The sequence below is a fragment of the Ruditapes philippinarum genome, unplaced genomic scaffold (genome assembly GCF_026571515.1).
Source record: "Ruditapes philippinarum isolate M1 unplaced genomic scaffold, ASM2657151v2 ctg10120_1_1_1_1, whole genome shotgun sequence".
NCBI classification, from domain to species: domain Eukaryota; kingdom Metazoa; phylum Mollusca; class Bivalvia; order Venerida; family Veneridae; genus Ruditapes; species Ruditapes philippinarum.
Window position 1 is genome coordinate 12,868 of NW_026859343.1, and position 21,114 is coordinate 33,981.

Sequence of the window (21,114 nt, forward strand, 5' to 3'; positions counted from 1 at the left end):
AAAACAACAAAGGGCCGATTGCTATTATGAATGAAATAATAAAGGTAACAAGTATTTAAACTTTTCTTGCCGCCGATCAGTCTATATTATTTCAAGACGAAAAAATATATATGAACTGCGATACATGTTTTAAACTTGATATTGCATTAATTAAAACGTTGTAAAATATAATGTTGTTGAATTAATTTGTCTCCCGTGAAGTTCTATTTATAGTTATGAATTCTATGAATTTAAATAGAAAACGAAAGTAGCATGTAGACGGTGTTGATATTGTGAGATAAACTTTGAAGATCACTGGAAATCATCCAAATAACCGAGTACTTGATCGGAACAAGAGCTGTCACAGAAGACAGCGAAGCTCGACTAATAAAATACTGGACGCAGTAAGGAGGACAAAACTATGAATGAAAAATCAATTATGTATAATTATGTATTAAGTTATAGTAAAAAAATAATATTTGTTAACATAAATTCCAAGATCAAGGGGAATAATTCTAGAAATAATCATGCTAGAGTTATGGACCTTGTCACACAACATTTGTGTAATAATAAGAAATATATATTTGAAGTTTGAAGTAGATACCTTAAAAAGTAAAGAAGTTATTATATTTCTTAAAGAAAATCCTAAGTTCAAAAGAGAGATAAATGTGTAAATATTGCTTCAAGAGTTATGAACATTGCCACATAAAATGTAATTGATGATAAGGAATAAGTATTTGAAGTTTGAGGTAGATACCTTTAAAAATAAAAAAGTTATAATAAACAAGAGGGCCATGATGGCCCTGAGGTCGCTCACCTGTATATAGGCCCCCCAACCCCCACCCACCCCAAAGGTTGCAGGGCCAATTTAAACCAAGGGCTTTTACTTGCACAAACTTGGTAGACACCCATAATAAGATGTTTCATGCTAAACATCTAAGCTGTAGCTCATTGGGCTTTTTAAAAGAAGATTTTTTTAAAGTTTTTACTATACACATATAGTTTAAAATCAATGACCCCGGGGCGGGGCCAATTTTGACCCCAGGTCTTTTATTTGAACAAACTTTGTAGACACTCACTAAAGGATGTTTCATGCTTACTATCTTAACTCTAGCTATTTGGGTTTTTTCAAAGAAGATTTTTTAAGTTTTTGCTATACACATATAAGGAAAATCAATGACCCCCCGGGGCTGGGCCAATTTTGACCCCAGGGCTTTTATTTGAACAAACTTGGTAGACACTTATTAGAACATGTTTCATGCTAAATATCTTAGCTCTAACTCTTTTGGTTCTTTAAAAGAAGATTTTTTAAGTTTTTACTATATGCATATAGGGAAAATCAATGACCCCCTGGGGCGGGGCCAATTTTGACCCCAGGGCTTTTATTTGAACAAACTTGGTAGACACCTATTAGAACATGTTTGATGCTCAATATCTTAGCCATAGCTCTTTGAGTTCTTTAAAAGAAGATTTTTAAAGTTTTTACTATATGCATATAGGGAAAATCAATGACACCCCGGGGCTGGGCCAATTTTGACCCCAGGGCTTTTATTTGAACAAACTTGGTACACACTCACTAGAAGATGTTTCATGCCAAATATCTAAGCTCTAGCTCTTATGGTTTTTTAAAAGAAGATATTTAAAGTTTTTTCTTTCGGTTGCCATGGCAACCAGAGTTCTGCATGGAATTAAATTCTTTGAACAATTTTTAAAGGTGACCACCAAAGGAACATTCCTGTGAAGTTTGGATGAAATTGGCTTAGTGGTTTATGAGGAGATGTCATTTAAAGTAAAAGTTTACGGACGCCGGACGAAAAGCTATCACAAAAGCTCACCCTGTCACTTTGTGACAGGTGAGCTAAAAATAACATTTTTCTAGTAAAAAAATCTAAGTTTATGGGGAGATAATTTTTGCATTATTGGTGCTAGAGTTATGAACCTTGTCACATAAGATGTGGATGATGATAACGTAAATATATTTGAAGTATGAAGTTGATCCCTTTAGAAATAAATAAGTAACAGTAAAAAATAATATTTTTTATGGAAAATTCTAAGTTCAAAGGGAGATAAATCTGAAAATATTGGTGCTAGAGTTATGAACCTTGTCACATAAGATGGGGATGATGATAACGTAAATATATTTGAAGTATGAGGTTGATCCCTTAAGAAATAAAGAAGAAACAGTAAGAAATAGTACTTTTTGAGGAAAATTCTAAGTTCAAGGGGAGATAAATCTGAAAATATTGGTGCTAGAGTTATGAACCTTGTCAGATGATGATAAGGTACATATATTTGAAGTATGAGGTTGATCCCTTAAGAAATAAAGAAGTAACAGTAAAAAATAGTATTTTTTATTGAAAATTCTAAGTTCAAGGGGAGATAAATCTGAAAATATTGGTGCTAGAGTTATGAACCTTGTCACATAAGATGTGGTTGATGATAAGGAACATATATTTGAAGTTTGAAGTTGATACCTTAAGAAATGACAAAGTTATAGTGAAAAATATTTTACTGCACCAAAACTTTAATCTAAAATCTGGACGCGGACGCCGGGGCGAGTAGGACAGCTCTCCATATTCTTCGTATAGTCGAGCTAAAAATGACCGAGTACTCGAGTATTGATTTTTGTATTCGTTTCCATCCCTAGGAGAAACCATTCATCATTTTTAGGGAAACTCTCAAAATGAGTACTTAACTAATAGGGAACAGTGCGGACCATGATCAGAGAGTATTTATGTATCAGCTGATCTTGGTCTGCACTGGTCACATGGGTTAATTCAGTCACTGCTAATAGGTCAAGGTTTAAATCTCAATATCATTTATAACAGGATTTATCACACCTTTTTATTACTATACCAACAGATTCTTTTTTTAAACTTATAATGTCAAATGATAGTAGGTGATACCTAACAAAATATTTTATTTCTTTATTAAATTTATAAACAGTAAAATAATGTTGATTCAATAATCATATGATCGATTATTGACACAGTTGTTACATAGAATTTGACTCTGTGATATAGAGATCCTGTAACACATTTTTTTCATGGTTTTTTTTCATAAATATGATGCTTAAATTAAGATTTGTCAATATTTTAAGTTCAAATAAGCATTATTTATAAAGATATCACCTAATTTAACATTTCATGTCAATAAAGGGAGGTAATTAGAAATTTATTTTCTATAAATTCTAAGTCAAATTTTTCAATAAGAAATGAATGCATATAATTCATTGATGAAATATAATGTGCACAAATATTTGCTGTACACATTTTACACATTCTTCGATGTTTGAAAATTGTTTTATTTGCATAATTCTATAAATACATAATTTTTTGCAAGTGTGGTATGTTTTGGAATAATTCTTTTTCAAAATTAAAATTTTTCATATGATCACAATACCATACAAACATATTTCAATAATTTATCTAATCATACATAAAGCTCCTATCCTTCAAAATTATGTCATAAAAAGTTAAATTACACTACAGATATGCTGTATAAGTGGAAATTTCCGTGTGTCTAAAAGAAGACATTTCACATGAGGAATAATTAACAAATTGGCAAATGTCAGAGTAGTGTGAAATAGGTTGATTGATATTTACGCTAGAGGAAATTTTAGTGATTTTCATGAATTCAAGAAATTCACCAATATTTCCCTGTCACTAACTAAAGCACTTGGACTGTATACTTTTACATGAAATGAGACACTAGTATTTCCCTGGACCCAGAGATGCAAGCTTATGAATATATTGGCTTTTTTATCTCATACATGGAATTTTTCAACCATTGCCAAAATTTTATTTCATGTGTAAGATAGCATCTGCTTCATTTATGTTCTTCAACTTATAAAGATGAAAATCAAAGTTTCTAAAAACTGAGAATCAATTTTCTGCTACTCAATACTTAGAAATAAACTTACATAGCATGTACTTGTGCATGTAAAATGATAATAAAAATTACTGTTAAAAACAAGTGAAAAAGAAAAAATTACCTTAAATTTGTCTAATAATCTGTTGAAGTCTGGTGCATTGGCTTCAAATTCCTTCCAATACACTAGAAGTATCTTTAACAGTTCATTCTGGTTGGAAACAAAAAAGCAGTTAAAAAAGAACAATTCAAATCTTTTACAGTGTCTTCAAACCTGAATCAGTGAATAATTATATTATATCAACCATCATATGAAAAAAATTCTGAAAAACCTGAATCAGTGACTTGTGATAATATATCAACCATCATAAGAAAAAAATTCAGAAATACCTCAGACGCAATAAAGGGATCATAGGTCATCGTGTTAAAAGAGAATGGGCAGAGACCCTATTTGTACTTTTTTTGCCTTTAAGTTAATTATGATTGTTTGATTGGATTTAACACACACATTAACCACATTTTTGGTCATACATATATCTCAACAGTAAGTCTAACTCGCCAGCTTTCCAGGATTTCTAACCAGTAATACCCAATTTTTCCACATGTTCGTTGCTCATATGAGTTTTATTTGATGACAATAAATAAACATGTATAACATACACAATTCATGCAGTCTTGTTAACTTCAGCATCTGTGTTAGCATCAATCATATAATGCATTTTTGTGCCAAAGACAATTCATCAAAATATTAAATATCTCATATAAAGCGACCTTCAGCTTTTCTAAATGTTCACTGTATCATTTTTTTGGATAAACAGTTTCATATAATTAGTGAAATCAAAAGAATTAAGGTGGAAAATGAAATTTGGCAACATTAAAATACATAAACATTATAAGGCATCCCCTCTATACCTCTAATCTACTGGTACACTCTCTAAACATGTATGTAAATTAGTAAACCCAACGATTCGTTTCCAGATTCCGGATTTTCTATTTTTAGAAATGGACGTCACTGATGGATTATAAATAGCTCTTAGGATGCTGTATTGAAGAAGGCCTTACAGTGATATGATTCACATTTCCAAGATAAAATTACTAAAATACTTAGTTTGAAACAATAGAGGAATTGTTTTACCAACAATAGAGAAAAGCTGAAAACCACTTTAATAGGCTTAAACATAAAATTTAATTTCACACTATGAAGTATTAATTCAACATACTTGTTCTTTCATATTTTGATGCGCCCATACCAAAGCCTGTCTTTCATTCTGAAATTATTAAATAATCATGTAAATAACAAGAGTTGTCAGTAAGATAGTTCGCTTGACTATTCTCAATGCCTGAATGTAAAACAAGAGGTGGAAAACACTGAATTTTCTTAGTTCAAAAAGGGCCATAAATCAGTCAAAATCTATGTTAGAGTTATAGGCCTTGGACAGAGACCTCCTATATGCTCTCAAAAATAGGTAAGTGAAATTTAAGTCCATTCCCTTAAGCAGTTTTTGAGATACCAACTCGCACACAAAAACTTAACCAAAGTGTAACGCTGATGCCTGGCTGTGTACAAAAGCTCTCCCCTATTCTCAATATAGTATGTCAGAACTTTAGGCTGAAATCAACATATCTTTCAAATAATGTTATCAAATTTCATCTCAACAATTCATTCATAGTATGTATCTAGTTTACACTAAAAATGACTAGAAAAGTTTTAAACCAATTAAAACAAACCACCAGCCCCTGGTAACCATGATCATTTTTGTGTTGAACTATGATCTATCCTTTGTAGCAAAAAAAAATGCTAAGGATTGGTAACTGCATGAGATAAAACCCCGTCAGGGACAAGCTGCTGCTTTTTATAGCAAGATACTTTACACTCCCTCTTCGGCACTGGTTGGTTCCAGGTATGGATTTGAGAGTAGGGGTATGGATCGTCGGATAAGTGACGATCCGATCAGAACCACGATTCAGCACTTACGATTCACAAATCGAACCACAAATCTTTTGTTATCAAGACACCCATTTAAACATGTACATTAGTTATATAAACATGTTTATTTAAAAAAAAAAACAATACTAAACATTAAACATATAAAATATAAACTAGGTTTATGTTTTTATTCTTTGGATATAAACTAGGTTTATGTTTTTATTCTTTGGATGAGTATTTTTTTTTTTAAACCAATTACTTCCTAGCTCGGCAGCATGGTACATGGTCTTTAACCTGCAAATTGTATTTAGGTAAACTTCATATAATTTATACTCAAATTGTATTTTTCTCGATTTTAAGAGTGTGAGAATCAGTGAATGTATATAAAAAAATTAGATCGCGATTCCACGATCTCTGGGCTTACGAATATTCAAACTCGATTTTTTCACTTTGATTCGTGATTATCTGAGTACTCATAATACTTGCCCCAGCCCTTTACTAGAGTCTTTCTATGAGCTTATGAATTTGTAGCTTCCTACACAATCAAAAACTAAAATGAATTCTGTAATTATATATAAATAATTTTCATTCTACAGGTTTTTTACCCCATGATTTTAACCCTTTACCGCATATATACGCGAAACAACGCACTTTCGACCCCCCCCCCCTTTTTTTGGCCTCAAATAGTGAAAAAATGTCCTATTTGGGCCCCAAACATAAGTTTTCGTTTGAGAAATGTTGCTAAAAAAATTGAGCACTTTTTCGGCGCCGCCCCCCATCCAAAAGATACATCAGGGGGTTGCCAGAAGGGGGATGTGCCCCCTTCTGTTAGGGGGGTTTGAAGGGGGGCGGAGTCCCCCTCATCGCCAAGAAAATTTTGGACTTGTGAGAGGCTAAAACTGACCCCAGGTCGATTATAATGTAACGTTTAACCAACGCTGAAAAGCCTTTGACTCTATCTCAATCCCTTGAGAAGTTGCAGTCCTTTGAAATAAATTTTGATGGAAAAAATCGAGGCAAAATAGTGATTTTTGGCAATTTTGAGATGTCCCCTCGTTGCCATGGTAACAGGAAATTTGAGACTGAGCATGTCGTTACAAAGGCAATGGTCCAGTCAACATTTGTGCCAAGTTTGATTAGTATTGAAGCATTTTTCATAGTTTCATAGCAGTTTGAACTTGTAACAGGAGGCTTTTCAGTGAAAACGGCCATTTTTCACAATATGCTCATGGGGGAAAGGGTTAAGAACATGACCCATACCCATGAAATTGGGAATTTCAGCGATGTTTTGTAAAAGCAGGACTGAAAATTTTCAGTGATTAAATGAATGCAAACAATCACTGTCTAAATGGCATCTTCAAACATTTAAACACTGTAACAGTGAAGAAGCCCTTATTTTCAAAGATTTTAGAGTTTTTTATTCAATATTTTAATTTTGTAACTTTCAAGTGGGAATTTTTCCTGTGGATTGGGAAAATTATATACTATTTTCAATTGGGAATAAGCCCGAATATCGGCTTTAAAACAAGCCAAAAGAAAATCATGTTCTGGTAAAGAATGCCTACCATTAGAGTTCCGTGTGTTTCCCAAGTAGGGAGTGGTTCATCACACAATAGGTCAACCTGTTCTAACAGCTTCTTTATCAGCTCATTGTCCTTCAACAAAATGTTCACAAAAACAGTGTACTCCTCCTGTAGACATAAAAGAATTTAATGCCTCATAAATTTTCAATATTACCAATTGCAAAAATCATGAAAAATAACTCCAAAAGCAGGATTAATGAAATACTAAAAGGTTCTCGAAGAGGCTTTGCTACATGAAATTTGAAGAAAATCTATTTATGACTGTTAAGGTACAAAAATTCAACGTTTTTTTTTTCTTCTTCTTTTTTTTGGTTGGGTTTTACGTCGCACCAACACAGTATAGGTCATATAGCAACTTTCCAGCTTTACTGGTGGAGGAAGACCTAAGGTGCCACTTCTAGCATCAGTGCTTTTTTAAGGCCAATTAAGGGCTGAAATTCTGTCCTATTCAAATCCCCTAAAAGAATATATTTTAGAAAAAAATTCTCCTACAAAAGTTTAAAATAATAGTTAGAGAGAGGAAGGCGATCAAGTTTAAAAAACAAGAGCTGTCGGTAGGACAGCAACGCTCGACTATTCTTAGTGCTTGATAGTAAAAAAAAATGCTTGATACAGTTACCTCCTCCTGTTTACAGGTTGGGGTCATGATGGTGAACAAGTGTGCAAAGTTTCAAAGCCATATGTCAATGGACTTTGAAAATATTTGAACTATTACAAAAACTTTAACGTAAATTCTAAGTCGAAAAAGGGGCTTAATTCTGTCAAAATGCTTGATAGAGTTACCTCCTACTGTTTACAGATTGGGGTCATGATGTTGAACAAGTGTGCAAAGTTTCAAAGCCATATGTCAATGGACTTTGAAAATATTTGAACTATTACAAAAACTTTAACGTAAATTCTAAGTCGAAAAAGGGGCATAATTCTGTCAAAATGCTTGATACAGTTACCTCCTCCTGTCTACAGGTTGGGGTCATGATGGTGAACAAGTGTGCAAAGTTTGAAAGCCATATGTCAATGGACTTTGAAAATATTTGAACTATTACAAAAACTTTAACGTAAATTCTAAGTCGAAAAAGGGGCATAATTCTGTCAAAATGCTTGATAGAGTTACCTCCTCCTGTCTACAGGTTGGGGTCATGATGGTGAACAAGTGTGCAAAGTTTCAAAGCCATATGTCAATGGACTTTGAAAATATTTGAACTATTACAAAAACTTTAACGTAAATTCTAAGTCGAAAAAGGGGCATAATTCTGTCAAAATGCTTGATACAGTTACCTCCTCCTGTCTACAGGTTGGGGTCATGATGGTAAACAAGTGTGCAAAGTTTCAAAGCCATATGTCAATGGACTTTGAAAATATTTTAACTATTACAAAAACTTTAACGTAAATTCTAAGTCGAAAAAGGGGCATAATTCTGTCAAAATGCTTGATAGAGTTACCTTCTCCTGTCTACAGGTTGGGGTCATGATGGTGAACAAGTGTGCAAAGTTTCAAAGCCATATGTCAATGGACTTTGAAAATATTTGAACTATTACAAAAACTTTAACATAAGTGGTTACGCCGACGCCGACGCTCGGGTGACTGCAATAGCTCTACTTATTCTTATCGAATAGTCGAGCTAAAAATGGCATTGTATCACAATTTTACATAATGAGGACTATTTTATAGTTTCTGAATTTCCCTGTATCTGTGATGCAATTTCCCCCTCTACATATGCCCTGCAAACATTCTCCTAAAAGTGACAAAAAGCACTGTGCACGAGCGAGCAGCACAAGTGTCAAACCACAGATGTTCTGTAAGCTAGCTGGATTTTGTCAATTCAACAAGCTTCGGGTCACGCCAAATTACAGCTTGATGCCATTTTTCCATTATGACACCTGCACTAGTTTTTAATCAGGGAGAAAACGTGTGCCTGAGATATTATCATGAGCATGTCAAGAGAAATTCTTTATAAAACAAACATACCCTGTATGGGTGGTTTTCCGACTCCGACCAGAATGTAAGAATATGTAGGATACACTGCAGTAAGTATAACCGTTCACTGTGGTAAAAGTCACGTATCTTTACCATAAACGCATGACTATGTCTTTCAGTACTTAGACACAGCTGAAATATACAACAGTACAAGTGAAATATACAACAATACAAGCAATATATACAACAATACAAGTGAAATATACAACAATACAAGCAATATATACAACAATACAAGTGAAATATACAACAATACAAGTAGAATATACAACAACACAAGTAGAATATACAACAATGCAAGTGAAATATACAACAATACAAGAAGAATATACAACAACACAAGTGGAATATACAACAATACAAGTGAAATATACAACAATACAAGAAGAATATACAACAATACAAGTAGAATATACAACAATATGAGTAGAATATACAACAATACAAGTAGAATATACAATAATACAAGTAGAATATACAACAATACAAGTAGAATATACAACAATACAAGAAGAATATACAATGGAAGTAGAATATACAACAATACAAGTAGAATATACAACAATACAAGTAGAATATACAACTCATTTTGTCATAATTTGATAAATATTGCTTGTTATGGACTTAATTCCACATAGCAAAAATTGAAAAATAATTCCTTTAAAGACTTTATTAGTGATAGAGGAAAATTTGCAATTTTTTTCATATAAAAATGGGTCAAAGACAGAAAAGGCATATGTATACAAAATATCATGAGGCTGTGATGTTACTTAAATTTTCTACCACTGTCTTGACCATTGATGTTGAAAATTTAACTTAGTTGGTAATGACAGGCTGTCAACCAGGTCTTATCAAAAATAAAGGAGGAATATAGGAATATTTTTGCAGGAAATATAGGAGTTTTTGGACCATTTTGAGAAAAAAAATAGGAGTTTTCAACTTAAATTGTTTAACTTACCAATGCTTATATAAATTAGTCTAACTTTTACACATGCTGTTTCTACAATAAAATGTCTACCGTATAAGTGAAGGACACCATTAGCAGGCTGTCCAGCACCTTCCGACATAAAATTAGGGTGAATTTTAGGGTAATATTTCAGAAATTTTAGGGCTTAAATTAGGAATGTTAGGGTATGTAATAGAAATTTTAGGGCTAAAATTTATAATTTTATAACTAAATAAACTCAGGTCCCAAAGGACACATATTTGACACAAAAGTAACTCACAAATAATTTTCTAGTTTAGTTAGAGCAAAGGTGCTACCAGTGTGGACTCACTGGTCAACTGCCTTCCCTGCATAAATGGTCTTAGTCAAATCATGTTCAAACCATATTTTTTTAAACTGGCTGAACATGTCAAAAAGAACATGTTTTACCTATGTTTTCGGAATGTTATAACCACAAGTGTCTAAAAGGAATTCTTATACAGTGAAATTCTTGCACAATGCAGCTTGGGATATGGACAAATGAATTTTTTTGTACAAGTAGAAAGGAAAAAGGCATTTGCCTTAGTACAGTCATTTGAATAAATGGGAAGCATCTATAATCAACACAAAGAATTGCACATCAAAAAAGTTCATCACACAGACCATTCAATTGCAGTTTCTCTAGATCACATAATTTCAAAATGTGTGTACATGGTAACTGGAAATGAGCATTATATTACTGAACTGCCAAATTATTTTAGTGTGATTAATTATATGAGTCTGCATTTTCCTAAATTGCACCATTTGAATGAAAGAACAAGAATTGAATGAAATTAAAAACTTTGTGGCAAAATAAACAATTTCTCCTACAAAGTCATCGAAAAGGATAAATAAGTATGAGGGAAAGAATTTTTCAAAGTTCAGTACTTTACAATGTTGTTTCGATATTATGCAGATTTAAATAAAAGAGTTGTGAGTAAACAAATTGTACATTAATTTTTGACAACTATTTATACATGTTTTTAATTAAGATTGCGTTACAACAGCTTCATAATGATCATTTTTAAATATGATATGATATAAATGACCCACTTCAGAAATTTGGATAAAATGAACAAACATAAAATTCAAGATATCTGGAGTTGGCAAAAGAGTGTCAAAATATTCCAGAATAAGTGGACTCTTATGGTTATGATTTGAGTTTCAGGACCATAATATGGTAGTATTTTTGCTGTCAACATGATTATCAATCTGTCAACATGATTATCAACAACTGCTTTGATTATGAAATAGCAATGTTACTGACATAGTCAAAGTAACTTTTAGTTAAAACGAAACCATTTCAATGTCATCAATTTTGAGTTGGCAAATCATGGCCAAATCATTTTTGATCATGTTCAAAACATGGTCGACTTAGTTATTCCGTGATTATTTTGACAGGGTTACGAGTTATAAGTATGTTTATAACAAAAGATAAAAAATGAGGAATTTCAGTGAAAAAATAGGGCATCCCTAGGAATTCCCTTTGAATTTTTCACTTTTTTAGGAATTTTAGCCAAACTAAAAAAATTAGGATTTTGTTAGGAATTTTAGGGACACAGCGGACAGCCTGCATTAGCTTTGAACCACAGCATCAGCATCCCGACAGAAAGTTACAGCAATGCAAGACCATCATCTGAATGGTCACCTGAAATAAAGTTGACATACTGATGCACTGCTTTTCATGGTGACCATGCCGATCGCTATGTGGAGCACAGCAGCCTTGAGCATAGTAATGTGATGCTGATGCAGGCATAGACATTATCTTACCTGTAAAATAGAAAAAGCCAAAAGCAGTACCAAAATTTAAATCTCTTTGAATTCCTCGGCAATATATTTTTTAAAAAATATAGGAAAAATATTCAAAATATAGGAGAATATAGGAAAAATAGGAGGCTTTTTAAAATATAGGATTCCGACTCAAAATATAGGAGTTTTATAGGAATATAGGAATTGGTTGACAGCCTGTAATGAGCATCAGACCTGAAATGGAATCCCACAATATGGGACCACATGTCAATGCTGTGAACCACACATCAAGAAGCTGTGGTAAGTAGTTGCTGAGAAAACTGTAACGAAAATTTCCTACTATCTATTGATCATTAATTATGTCAAAATTTAACTAAGTCGGCAAACAGGAAGTGGATGAGCAACAGACCTGAAATCTAATCCCACAGTATGGGACCATGTGATAATGCTGTATACAAAATATCAAAAGGCTATGATTAGTAGTTGCCAAGAAAACTGTTATGAAAATTTCCTACCATTGACCATAAATGTAGAAAATTTAACTTAGTCGGCAAACAGGAAGTGAATGAGCGACAGACCTGAAATCGAATCCCACAGTATGGGACCATGTGTTGATGCTGTATACCAAATATCAAAAGGCTGTGATAAGTAGTTGCTGAGAAAACTGTTACGTAAATTTCCTGCTATTGACCATCAATGTTGAAAATTTAACTAGGTCAGCAAACAGGAAGTAGATGAGCGACAGACCTGAAATCAAATCCCACAGTATGGGACCATGTGTTGATGCTGTATACCAAATATCAAAAGGCTGTGATAAGTAGTTGCTGAGAAAACTGTTACAAAAATTTCCTGCTATTGACCATTAATGTTGAAAATTTAACTAGGTCAGCAAACAGGAAGTAGATGAGCGACAGACCTGAAATCAAATCCCACAGTATGGGACCATGTGTTGATGCTGTATACCAAATATCAAAAGGCTGTGATAAGTAGTTGCTGAGAAAACTGTTACGAAAATTTCCTGCTATTGACCATTAATGTTGAAAATTTAACTAGGTCAGCAAACAGGAAGTAGATGAGCGACAGACCTGAAATCGAATCCCACAGTATGGGACCATGTGTTGATGCTGAATACCAAATATCAAAAGGCTGTGATAAGTAGTTGCTGAGAAAACTGTTACGAAAATTTCCTGCTATTGACCATTAATGTTGAAAATTTAACTAGGTCAGCAAACAGGAAGTAGATGAGTGACCGACCTTAAATCGAATCCCACAGTATGGGACCATGTGTTGATGCTGTATACCAAATATCAAAAGGCTGTGATAAGTAGTTGCTGAGAAAACTGTTACAAAAGTTTTTCCCTGCCCGCCGCCCGCCGCCCAACATTCACAATACTATAACCCGGGTTTGCACCAGTGCAACCCGGCCAATTAAGCATACAAAATTGTTCAAGTCACTGATTTTCAATCATAATGACTACATAATTGACTTCTCTCACTCTCCAGTTACATCTCTCTATCCTCATTCTTGTGTACGGGTGTTTGCTGCTGCGGGATTGAGTTTTCTTCATTTATACAGCTATAGAAAGACATCAGGTTTGCCTCATATCATCATTATAGAATGATTGGATGAAGCAACTTTTTACCATCATCGTTAAATCATCATTTGATTGTTACACTATCATTATATTATCATTATATTGTTACACTATCATTATATTATCATTATATTGTTACACTATCATTATATTGTTACACTATCATTATACTATCATTATATTGTTACACTATCATTATATTATCATTATATTGTTACACTATCATTATATTATCATTATATTGTTACACTATCATTACATTATCATTATATTGTTACACTATCATTATATTATCATTATATTGTTACACTATCATTAAATCATCATTATATTGTTACACTATCATTATATTATCATTATATTGTTACACTATCATTATATTATCATTATATTGTTACACTATCATTACATTATCATTATATTGTTACACTATCATTATATTATCATTATATTGTTACACTATCATTATATCATCATTATATTTTTACACTATCATTACATTATCATTATATTGTTACACTATCATTATTTTATCATTATATTGTTACACTATCATTATATTATCATTATATTGTTACACTATCATTACATTATCATTATATTGTTACACTATCATTACATTATCATTATATTGTTACACTATCATTATACTATCATTATATTGTTACACTATCATTATATTATCATTATATTGTTACACTATCATTAAATCATCATAATATTGTTACACTATCATTATATTATCATTATATTGTTACACTATCCTTACATTATCATTATATTGTTACACTATCATTATATTATCATTATATTGTTACACTATCATTAAATCATCATTATATTGTTACACTAATGTCTATCATTATATTATCATTATATTGTTACACTATCATTATTTTATCATTATATTGTTACACTATCATTAAATCATCATTATATTGTTACACTATCATTATTTTATCATTATATTGTTACACTATCATTATATTATCATTATATTGTTACACTATCATTAAATCATCATTATATTGTTACACTATCATTATATTATCATTATATTGTTACACTATCATTATATTATCATTATATTGTTACAATATCATTATATTATCATTATATTGTTACACTATCATTATATTATCATTATATTGTTACACTATCATTAAATCATCATTATATTGTTACACTATCATTATATTATCATTATATTGTTACACTATCATTATATTATCATTATATTGTTACAATATCATTATATTATCATTATATTGTTACAATATCATTAAATTATCATTACATCATCATTACATCATAACTTCACCATTATATTATCATTACAACATTATTACATCATAACTTTACCATTATATTATCATTACAACATCATTATATCATTACTATACCATTATATTATCATTACATCATCATTACAGTATCATTATACTCATTATTATATATAAGACAAATATTGGTGGAACAATATATCACCTGCAGATTTTTTTCAGAGCCTCTAAAATCCTGGGAAAGGTAAGAAAAGAACACCTCATAGCTCTGATCTTCTTCTAAGTTCTGAAACAAAATATATACAAAATCGTCAAAATGCATAGAGATGACACTCAAAATTTTGGTGTATAGTTCAGGCAAACCTGATTTTGTTCAACAGTCAATTTCAGAGTCACAGTGACACTGTCATGTTACATCAATAAACTTATAGTACAGTACTACCTGTGCATAGCAACACCCTTGACATGACAAAAGGTTGGTTTATACAGATTTTATTTTAGTTTGATTGTGAAGGAAGCTATTAGCTTATTAACACACTTTCCAATCTGTCCCTGGACCTGGAACCAACCAGTACTGAGCAATGAGTGTAAAGTTTCTTGCTCGACAAGGAAACAACGACTGGCCCCTTGTAAGGTTTGAACCCAGGCAGCTTACGATAATTAGATTACTAGTCCGAAGCGTTAACCACTCAGCCATGTTGCCATGGTTGTTCCTATGAGGTGTTGCTATACTGAGACTGCTTTTTTTTTATCAAATATAAATGTATGTACAGCATGTTTGAACAAACTTTGAGAACAACCTTCTTACCAGGCTTAACAAATTCAAATTTTCATCTTGTTTTCCCAAAACTGATACATCATTACATGTAATTGAAATCCATACAAAACATTGGAGCATTTTTAGAATTTGTCCGCAGCAAAATTCATGTTCTAACCCACAACACTAACCCTTACCTTAACCTAGCAGTAATCTGAGTGATTTTGTAGAAAAACATAAATATTAAAGAAATAAAATTGGGAAAAATCATTATCTAAAAAATAGCTGTGGACAGTCTAGCCAAAATGTTTAGAAGGCTAAAACTAAGACATTATCACATAAGCATTTCAGATTTAATGCATAGTGTACATATATCTTATTATTATTATTATATTGTCAAATTTTTAATCCAAAAATTAGTTCTAACTTCTATAAAAAATATCTTACCAAGAATGTTGTTAACTTGAGAACAAAGTCTTTCTGTTGTTTTTGTAGATTTTTGTCTTTCAGCAAATCCCCTTGAGGTGCCCTTAAACAGAAGTATATACAATGTATATGTCATTACATGGGACGATCCGGAAATAACCAGACTTTGTTTATAATTCTAATAAATATTGCCACATGTCTTCGTTTATATCTGTGTCAAGTTTGATGTTAAATTTATTTCATCATAAATATAATTCATTTCTTTTGTTCAGTACCATTTCACAACACCTTTTATAACCATGGTTTCAGTACTCATGGACTCTCAGTGGCAAGGTTCATGGAATAATTGTTTGTTTGTTTGGATTTTTACCACATGTCAACATATAACTGGCCATATCGTGCTGTTTATGGAATAAAGCATACATTTAATTTTATACAGGGCACTTATAACCTAATAGCGGGCAAGGACTCCTAGGTACAGGAAATGTTGCTTCTTTTTGAAGAACATATTCATAATTACATATACAATTTTGAAAATCAAAAGAAAATTTATCTGGATAATTTTTTCAGATAACAAAAATCGGGATTCAAACCTACTTGTCATAAGTATAAGATATATCAGTACCTGGGCTTTTTATAAAACAACAGGCCATTTAAAATTTTCTCTGTATTTCTTGTCATTTCCCTCTTTATCAGCTCCTGAAATGAAAATATTACAAAATGAGCCACGTCATGACAAAACCAACATAGTGGGTTTGCAACCAGCATGGATCCAGACCAGACTGAGCATCCGTACAGTCTGATCAGGATCCATGCTGTTTGCTATCAGTTTCTCTACTTGTAATATAAATATTTAAAATCTACTTTGTTCATGTAATTAACTGATTAATAGTATCTATTGCCTTCCTTTTTGAATAAAAATAAACAAATACAGAAGTTTTGAACCCTTTGTTCACAAACATTGTGAGTCAAATGATAATTAATCTTTTTTGAAAACACACAATTCAAGCTAAAGATACCCTCAAGTCACCAGTTTTCGTGATGTAATTGTTCACATTCACAAGAATATATCCCGCAGGAGAGCACATGATGCACCATCCGCTGTTTCGATAAAGATTCATGATTTATTTGTTATATTGTTTGGGTTTTTATGCTTAAAAGGTATCAATCGTAAAGCAAATTGACTTAAGCCTTAAAAAAAAAAATTGTTTTGTTCGGGTCACCCAACCCTACCTAATTATATATGCCAACCATACCGTTTTTTTCGTGTGAAAAAAAAAAAAAACAAAAAAACTAGAACTGCCACTATCTTGGCGTGAATACCCCCGCATACCACTTTGTCAGAATCAACAGTGGCCATTTAGAGCGCAAGGACAACCTCCCTGCCAAATCTGAGGTTACTAAGCCAGTGCATTGCTAAGTTATGTATTCTACATGCTTCAAATGTGAAAATGTCAAAATCAATACATTGCAGACAGGACATTCTTTAGCAATTGAGAAGAAAAGCTTTTTTTTTTGTCAAGGTCCCTGTGACCTTGAACTTTGACCCAGTGACCTCAAAATCAATAGGGGTCACCTTATAGTCATGATCAACATCCATGCCAAATTTGAAGACTGTGGGTCAAAGGAATCTTAAGTTAATGGGTGGACAAACTTTTTGAAGTCAAAGTCCCTATGACCTTGACCTTTGATCCAGTGACCTCAAAATCAATAGGGGTCATCTACTAATCATGACTAACCTCCATTCCAAATATGAAGACTGTGGGTCATAGGAATCTTAAGTTATTGGGCGGACAAGCTTTTTGAAGTCAAGGCCCCTGTGACCTTGACCTTTGACCTGGTGACCACAAAATCAATAGGGGTCATCTACTAATCATGACTAACCTCCATTCCAAATATGAAGACTGTGGGTCATAGGAATCTTAAGTTATAGGGCGGACAAGCTTTTTGAAGTCAAGGCCCCTGTGACCTTGACCTTTGATCTGGTGACCTCAAAGTCAATAGGGGTCATCTACTAATCACGACTAACCTCAATGCCAAATATGAAGACTGTGGGTCAAAGGAATCTTAAGTTATAGGGCGGACAAGCTTTTTGAAGTCAAGACCCCTGTGACCTTGACCTTTGACCTGGTGACCTCAAAGTCAATAGGGGTCATCTACTAATCATGACTAACCTCCATGCCAAATATGAAGACTGTGGGTCAAAGGAATCTTAAGTTATTTGGCGGACAAGCTTTTTGAAGTCAAGGCCCCTGTGACCTTGACCTTTGACCTGGTGACCTCAAAATCAATAGGGGTCATCTACTAATCATGACTAACCTCCATGCCAAATATGACGACTGTAGGTCAAAGGAATCTTAAGTTATTGGGCGGACAAGCTTTTTGAAGTCAAGGCCCCTGTGACCTTGACCTTTGACCTAGTGACCTCAAAATCAATAGGGGTCATCTTCTAATCATGACTAACCTCCATGCCAAATATGACTACTGTAGGTCAAAGGAATCTTAAGTTATTGGGCGGACAAGCTTTTTGAAGTCAAGGCCCCTGTGACCTTGACCTTTGACCTAGTGACCTCAAAATCAATAGGGGTCATCTACTAATCATGACTAACCTCCATGCCAAATATGACGACTGTAGGTCAAAGGAATCTTAAGTTATTGGGCGGACAAGCTTTTTGAAGTCAAGGCCCCTGTGACCTTGACCTTTGACCTCAAAATCAATAGGGGTCATCTACTTATCATGACTAACCTCCATGCCAAATATGACGACTGTAGGTCAAAGGAATCTTAAGTTATTGGGCGGACAAGCTTTTTGAAGTCAAGGCCCGTGACCTTGACCTTTGACCTAGTGACCTCAAAATCAATAGGGGTCATCTACTAATCATGACTAACCTCCATGCCAAATATGAAGACTAAGGGTCAAAGGAATCTTAAGTTATTGGGCGGACAAGAAAAAACCGACGGACGGCCGGACGGACAGACAGCCGGACGGACAAGCTGATTCCAGTATACCCCCCTTACAACTTTGTTGTGCGGGGGTATAAAAAAAAAATTGATGAAAATACCGTATTGAAGTACGGTACGGTATAGGTTTTATCGCCGCTCTTAGTTACAAAATGGCGGATCACATTGTCAATATTTGTAAAACGGCGTGTCATCTTCACCAAATGGCAGAACCCCCGAGAGTTTAAGATTGTTACACCTAAAATGTCTTTTGAAAACATAGAAGGGATGTATTTGTGCCACCCGGGAGGGATGTCAGAAATTTCCATATCTACATCCGAAAAGGGTCTATGGACGGCGTTAAAGGAGGACAATTTGTATGACGTCCCGGTCCTTGAAATTCTTGAGAGATTTAGAGGCTTTACCTTCTTCAGAATAAGGTATATTTGAATCAAATGAATGGTAAGTACTATGAATCAGGCAAGTAGGAGTCTACCAAAACAAAGTATAATATTAATCACGTCGCATTGTTAATCAAGTTTGATTGCGCAGACGTACCATGTAGATGAATATATTATTGAAATGTGCCGTTTTCCGTACCCCCACCCACCACTAGATCTACTGGCAGTACTTTGAATACCCATTACTTTACATATTGGACAGAACATTTTATCAGGATTTAAAAAAAAAAAAAAAATCAGACCTACCCTACCTTTTCATTGAGAGCATGTTACCCTAACAAAACATTATTTTTTTAGGCCTTACCTCAGTGTTAAAGTTAAACAGTAAAAAGTTAAACAACATGGCTAGATCAACAAGGAGAGGGTACAGTTTAATAACCTCAGACTTGACAATATGATTAAGAAGTCATAGATTGATTACAATAGGTTAATAGCAAACTAGTGGGGATAGGCAACAGCGGTGCATGACACAGAAAACATGCTATTTCAAGGGATGTTATGTGGCCTGATTAGCAAAACATGAGGTTTATTAAGGTTCGGAAGGGAGCAAACTACTGTAACAAGATAACAAACTTTATCTACAATGATAAATAAAACAATGATTTCTGAAGAAATTAATTTCAAGTCAATACCCTTGGCCTGAGGATGCCTGTCCCACTGATAAACTGCCATAAATGGCGGTTGCCAAAACTGAAATTTAAAAAAAATCAACTGGCATTATAACATATAGATAAAGGCATTAATTATTTCTTGCATTAATTTTACCTAAAGTTTATGTATGTGTGATATTTGGACAATATTTGGGTATCTTTCGGCAGTATTTGCATTCAATCGTTCACCCTCAGCAGGGCTCTCGTTTGGTAAAATTTGGGGCCGAATATCGGCCCCATTCCCCCACCACAAAAAGTGTGTTTTTTTCCCCCTAAAACCAAAAAAATCCCCCTTGAAATCCCTTGAAATTAATTTTTAACGGCCATAGAAAACGCCGATCGGCGAAGCATATTCCGCGTACGGCAACCGGAAATTAGTAAGTATTCCGCGAACGGCAATTGGAAATAAGTATGTATATATAAATAAAATGTTCCGGTCGGGTTTTAGCATTCCAACATGTCGCACGATTTCAAGTCGTACCGCAAAAAATAACAGAAATATTTCATGAAAGCAGCTTAATGATGTTTATTTGTTAACTGAATCTTACATTCACTTTTTTCTGTTTTTTCTTCTGAATTAAATTTCCTCTGTGGAAATTCCCCTTTGGATGAAAAATATTTGAAATCATGCAAAATCCCCCACCCCCTGCATGGACCCTGGCCCCAGTCTCAAAATGCTAACGAGAGCCCTGCTCAGATATGCTATCCGAAAATACGACTATCCGAAAGGCTATTAAAATTCAAAATGAAAATTAAAACATTAGGTGTCAATGAACATTATGTCGCAAGTTCCACCCATCAGTAATAATATTTTTATCAATATACAACGAAAAGGTGATGATTAAGGTAGAATTTTACAACAAATACCTGTCTATTTTTCTTGCATTTGAGTCCGCCATGCCGACAGAGATGTCAAATGCTATCCGCAATGTAATATTAAAGAATGGTTCCCCATA

General features: G+C 33.3%; 1 protein-coding gene across 1 annotated transcript in view; it reads right to left on the reverse strand.

The window, feature by feature from the left end:
* The window catches only part of LOC132756139 (nucleoporin NUP188-like), a 29,737-nt gene extending 8,659 nt beyond the window's left edge, over nt 1-21,078 (reverse strand). The window contains exons 1-9 of the mRNA XM_060747136.1: nt 21,026-21,078; nt 20,141-20,198; nt 16,733-16,806; nt 16,129-16,210; nt 15,130-15,210; nt 9,325-9,465; nt 7,342-7,467; nt 5,070-5,117; nt 3,974-4,060 (exon numbers count right to left, since the gene is read on the reverse strand). Of these exons, the coding sequence (XP_060603119.1) occupies nt 3,974-4,060; nt 5,070-5,117; nt 7,342-7,467; nt 9,325-9,465; nt 15,130-15,210; nt 16,129-16,210; nt 16,733-16,806; nt 20,141-20,198; nt 21,026-21,057 (729 nt within the window). The 5' untranslated portion in view covers nt 21,058-21,078. The remainder of the gene's footprint in view (nt 1-3,973; nt 4,061-5,069; nt 5,118-7,341; nt 7,468-9,324; nt 9,466-15,129; nt 15,211-16,128; nt 16,211-16,732; nt 16,807-20,140; nt 20,199-21,025) is intronic.
* Between the last annotated feature and the right edge of the window lie 36 nt (nt 21,079-21,114).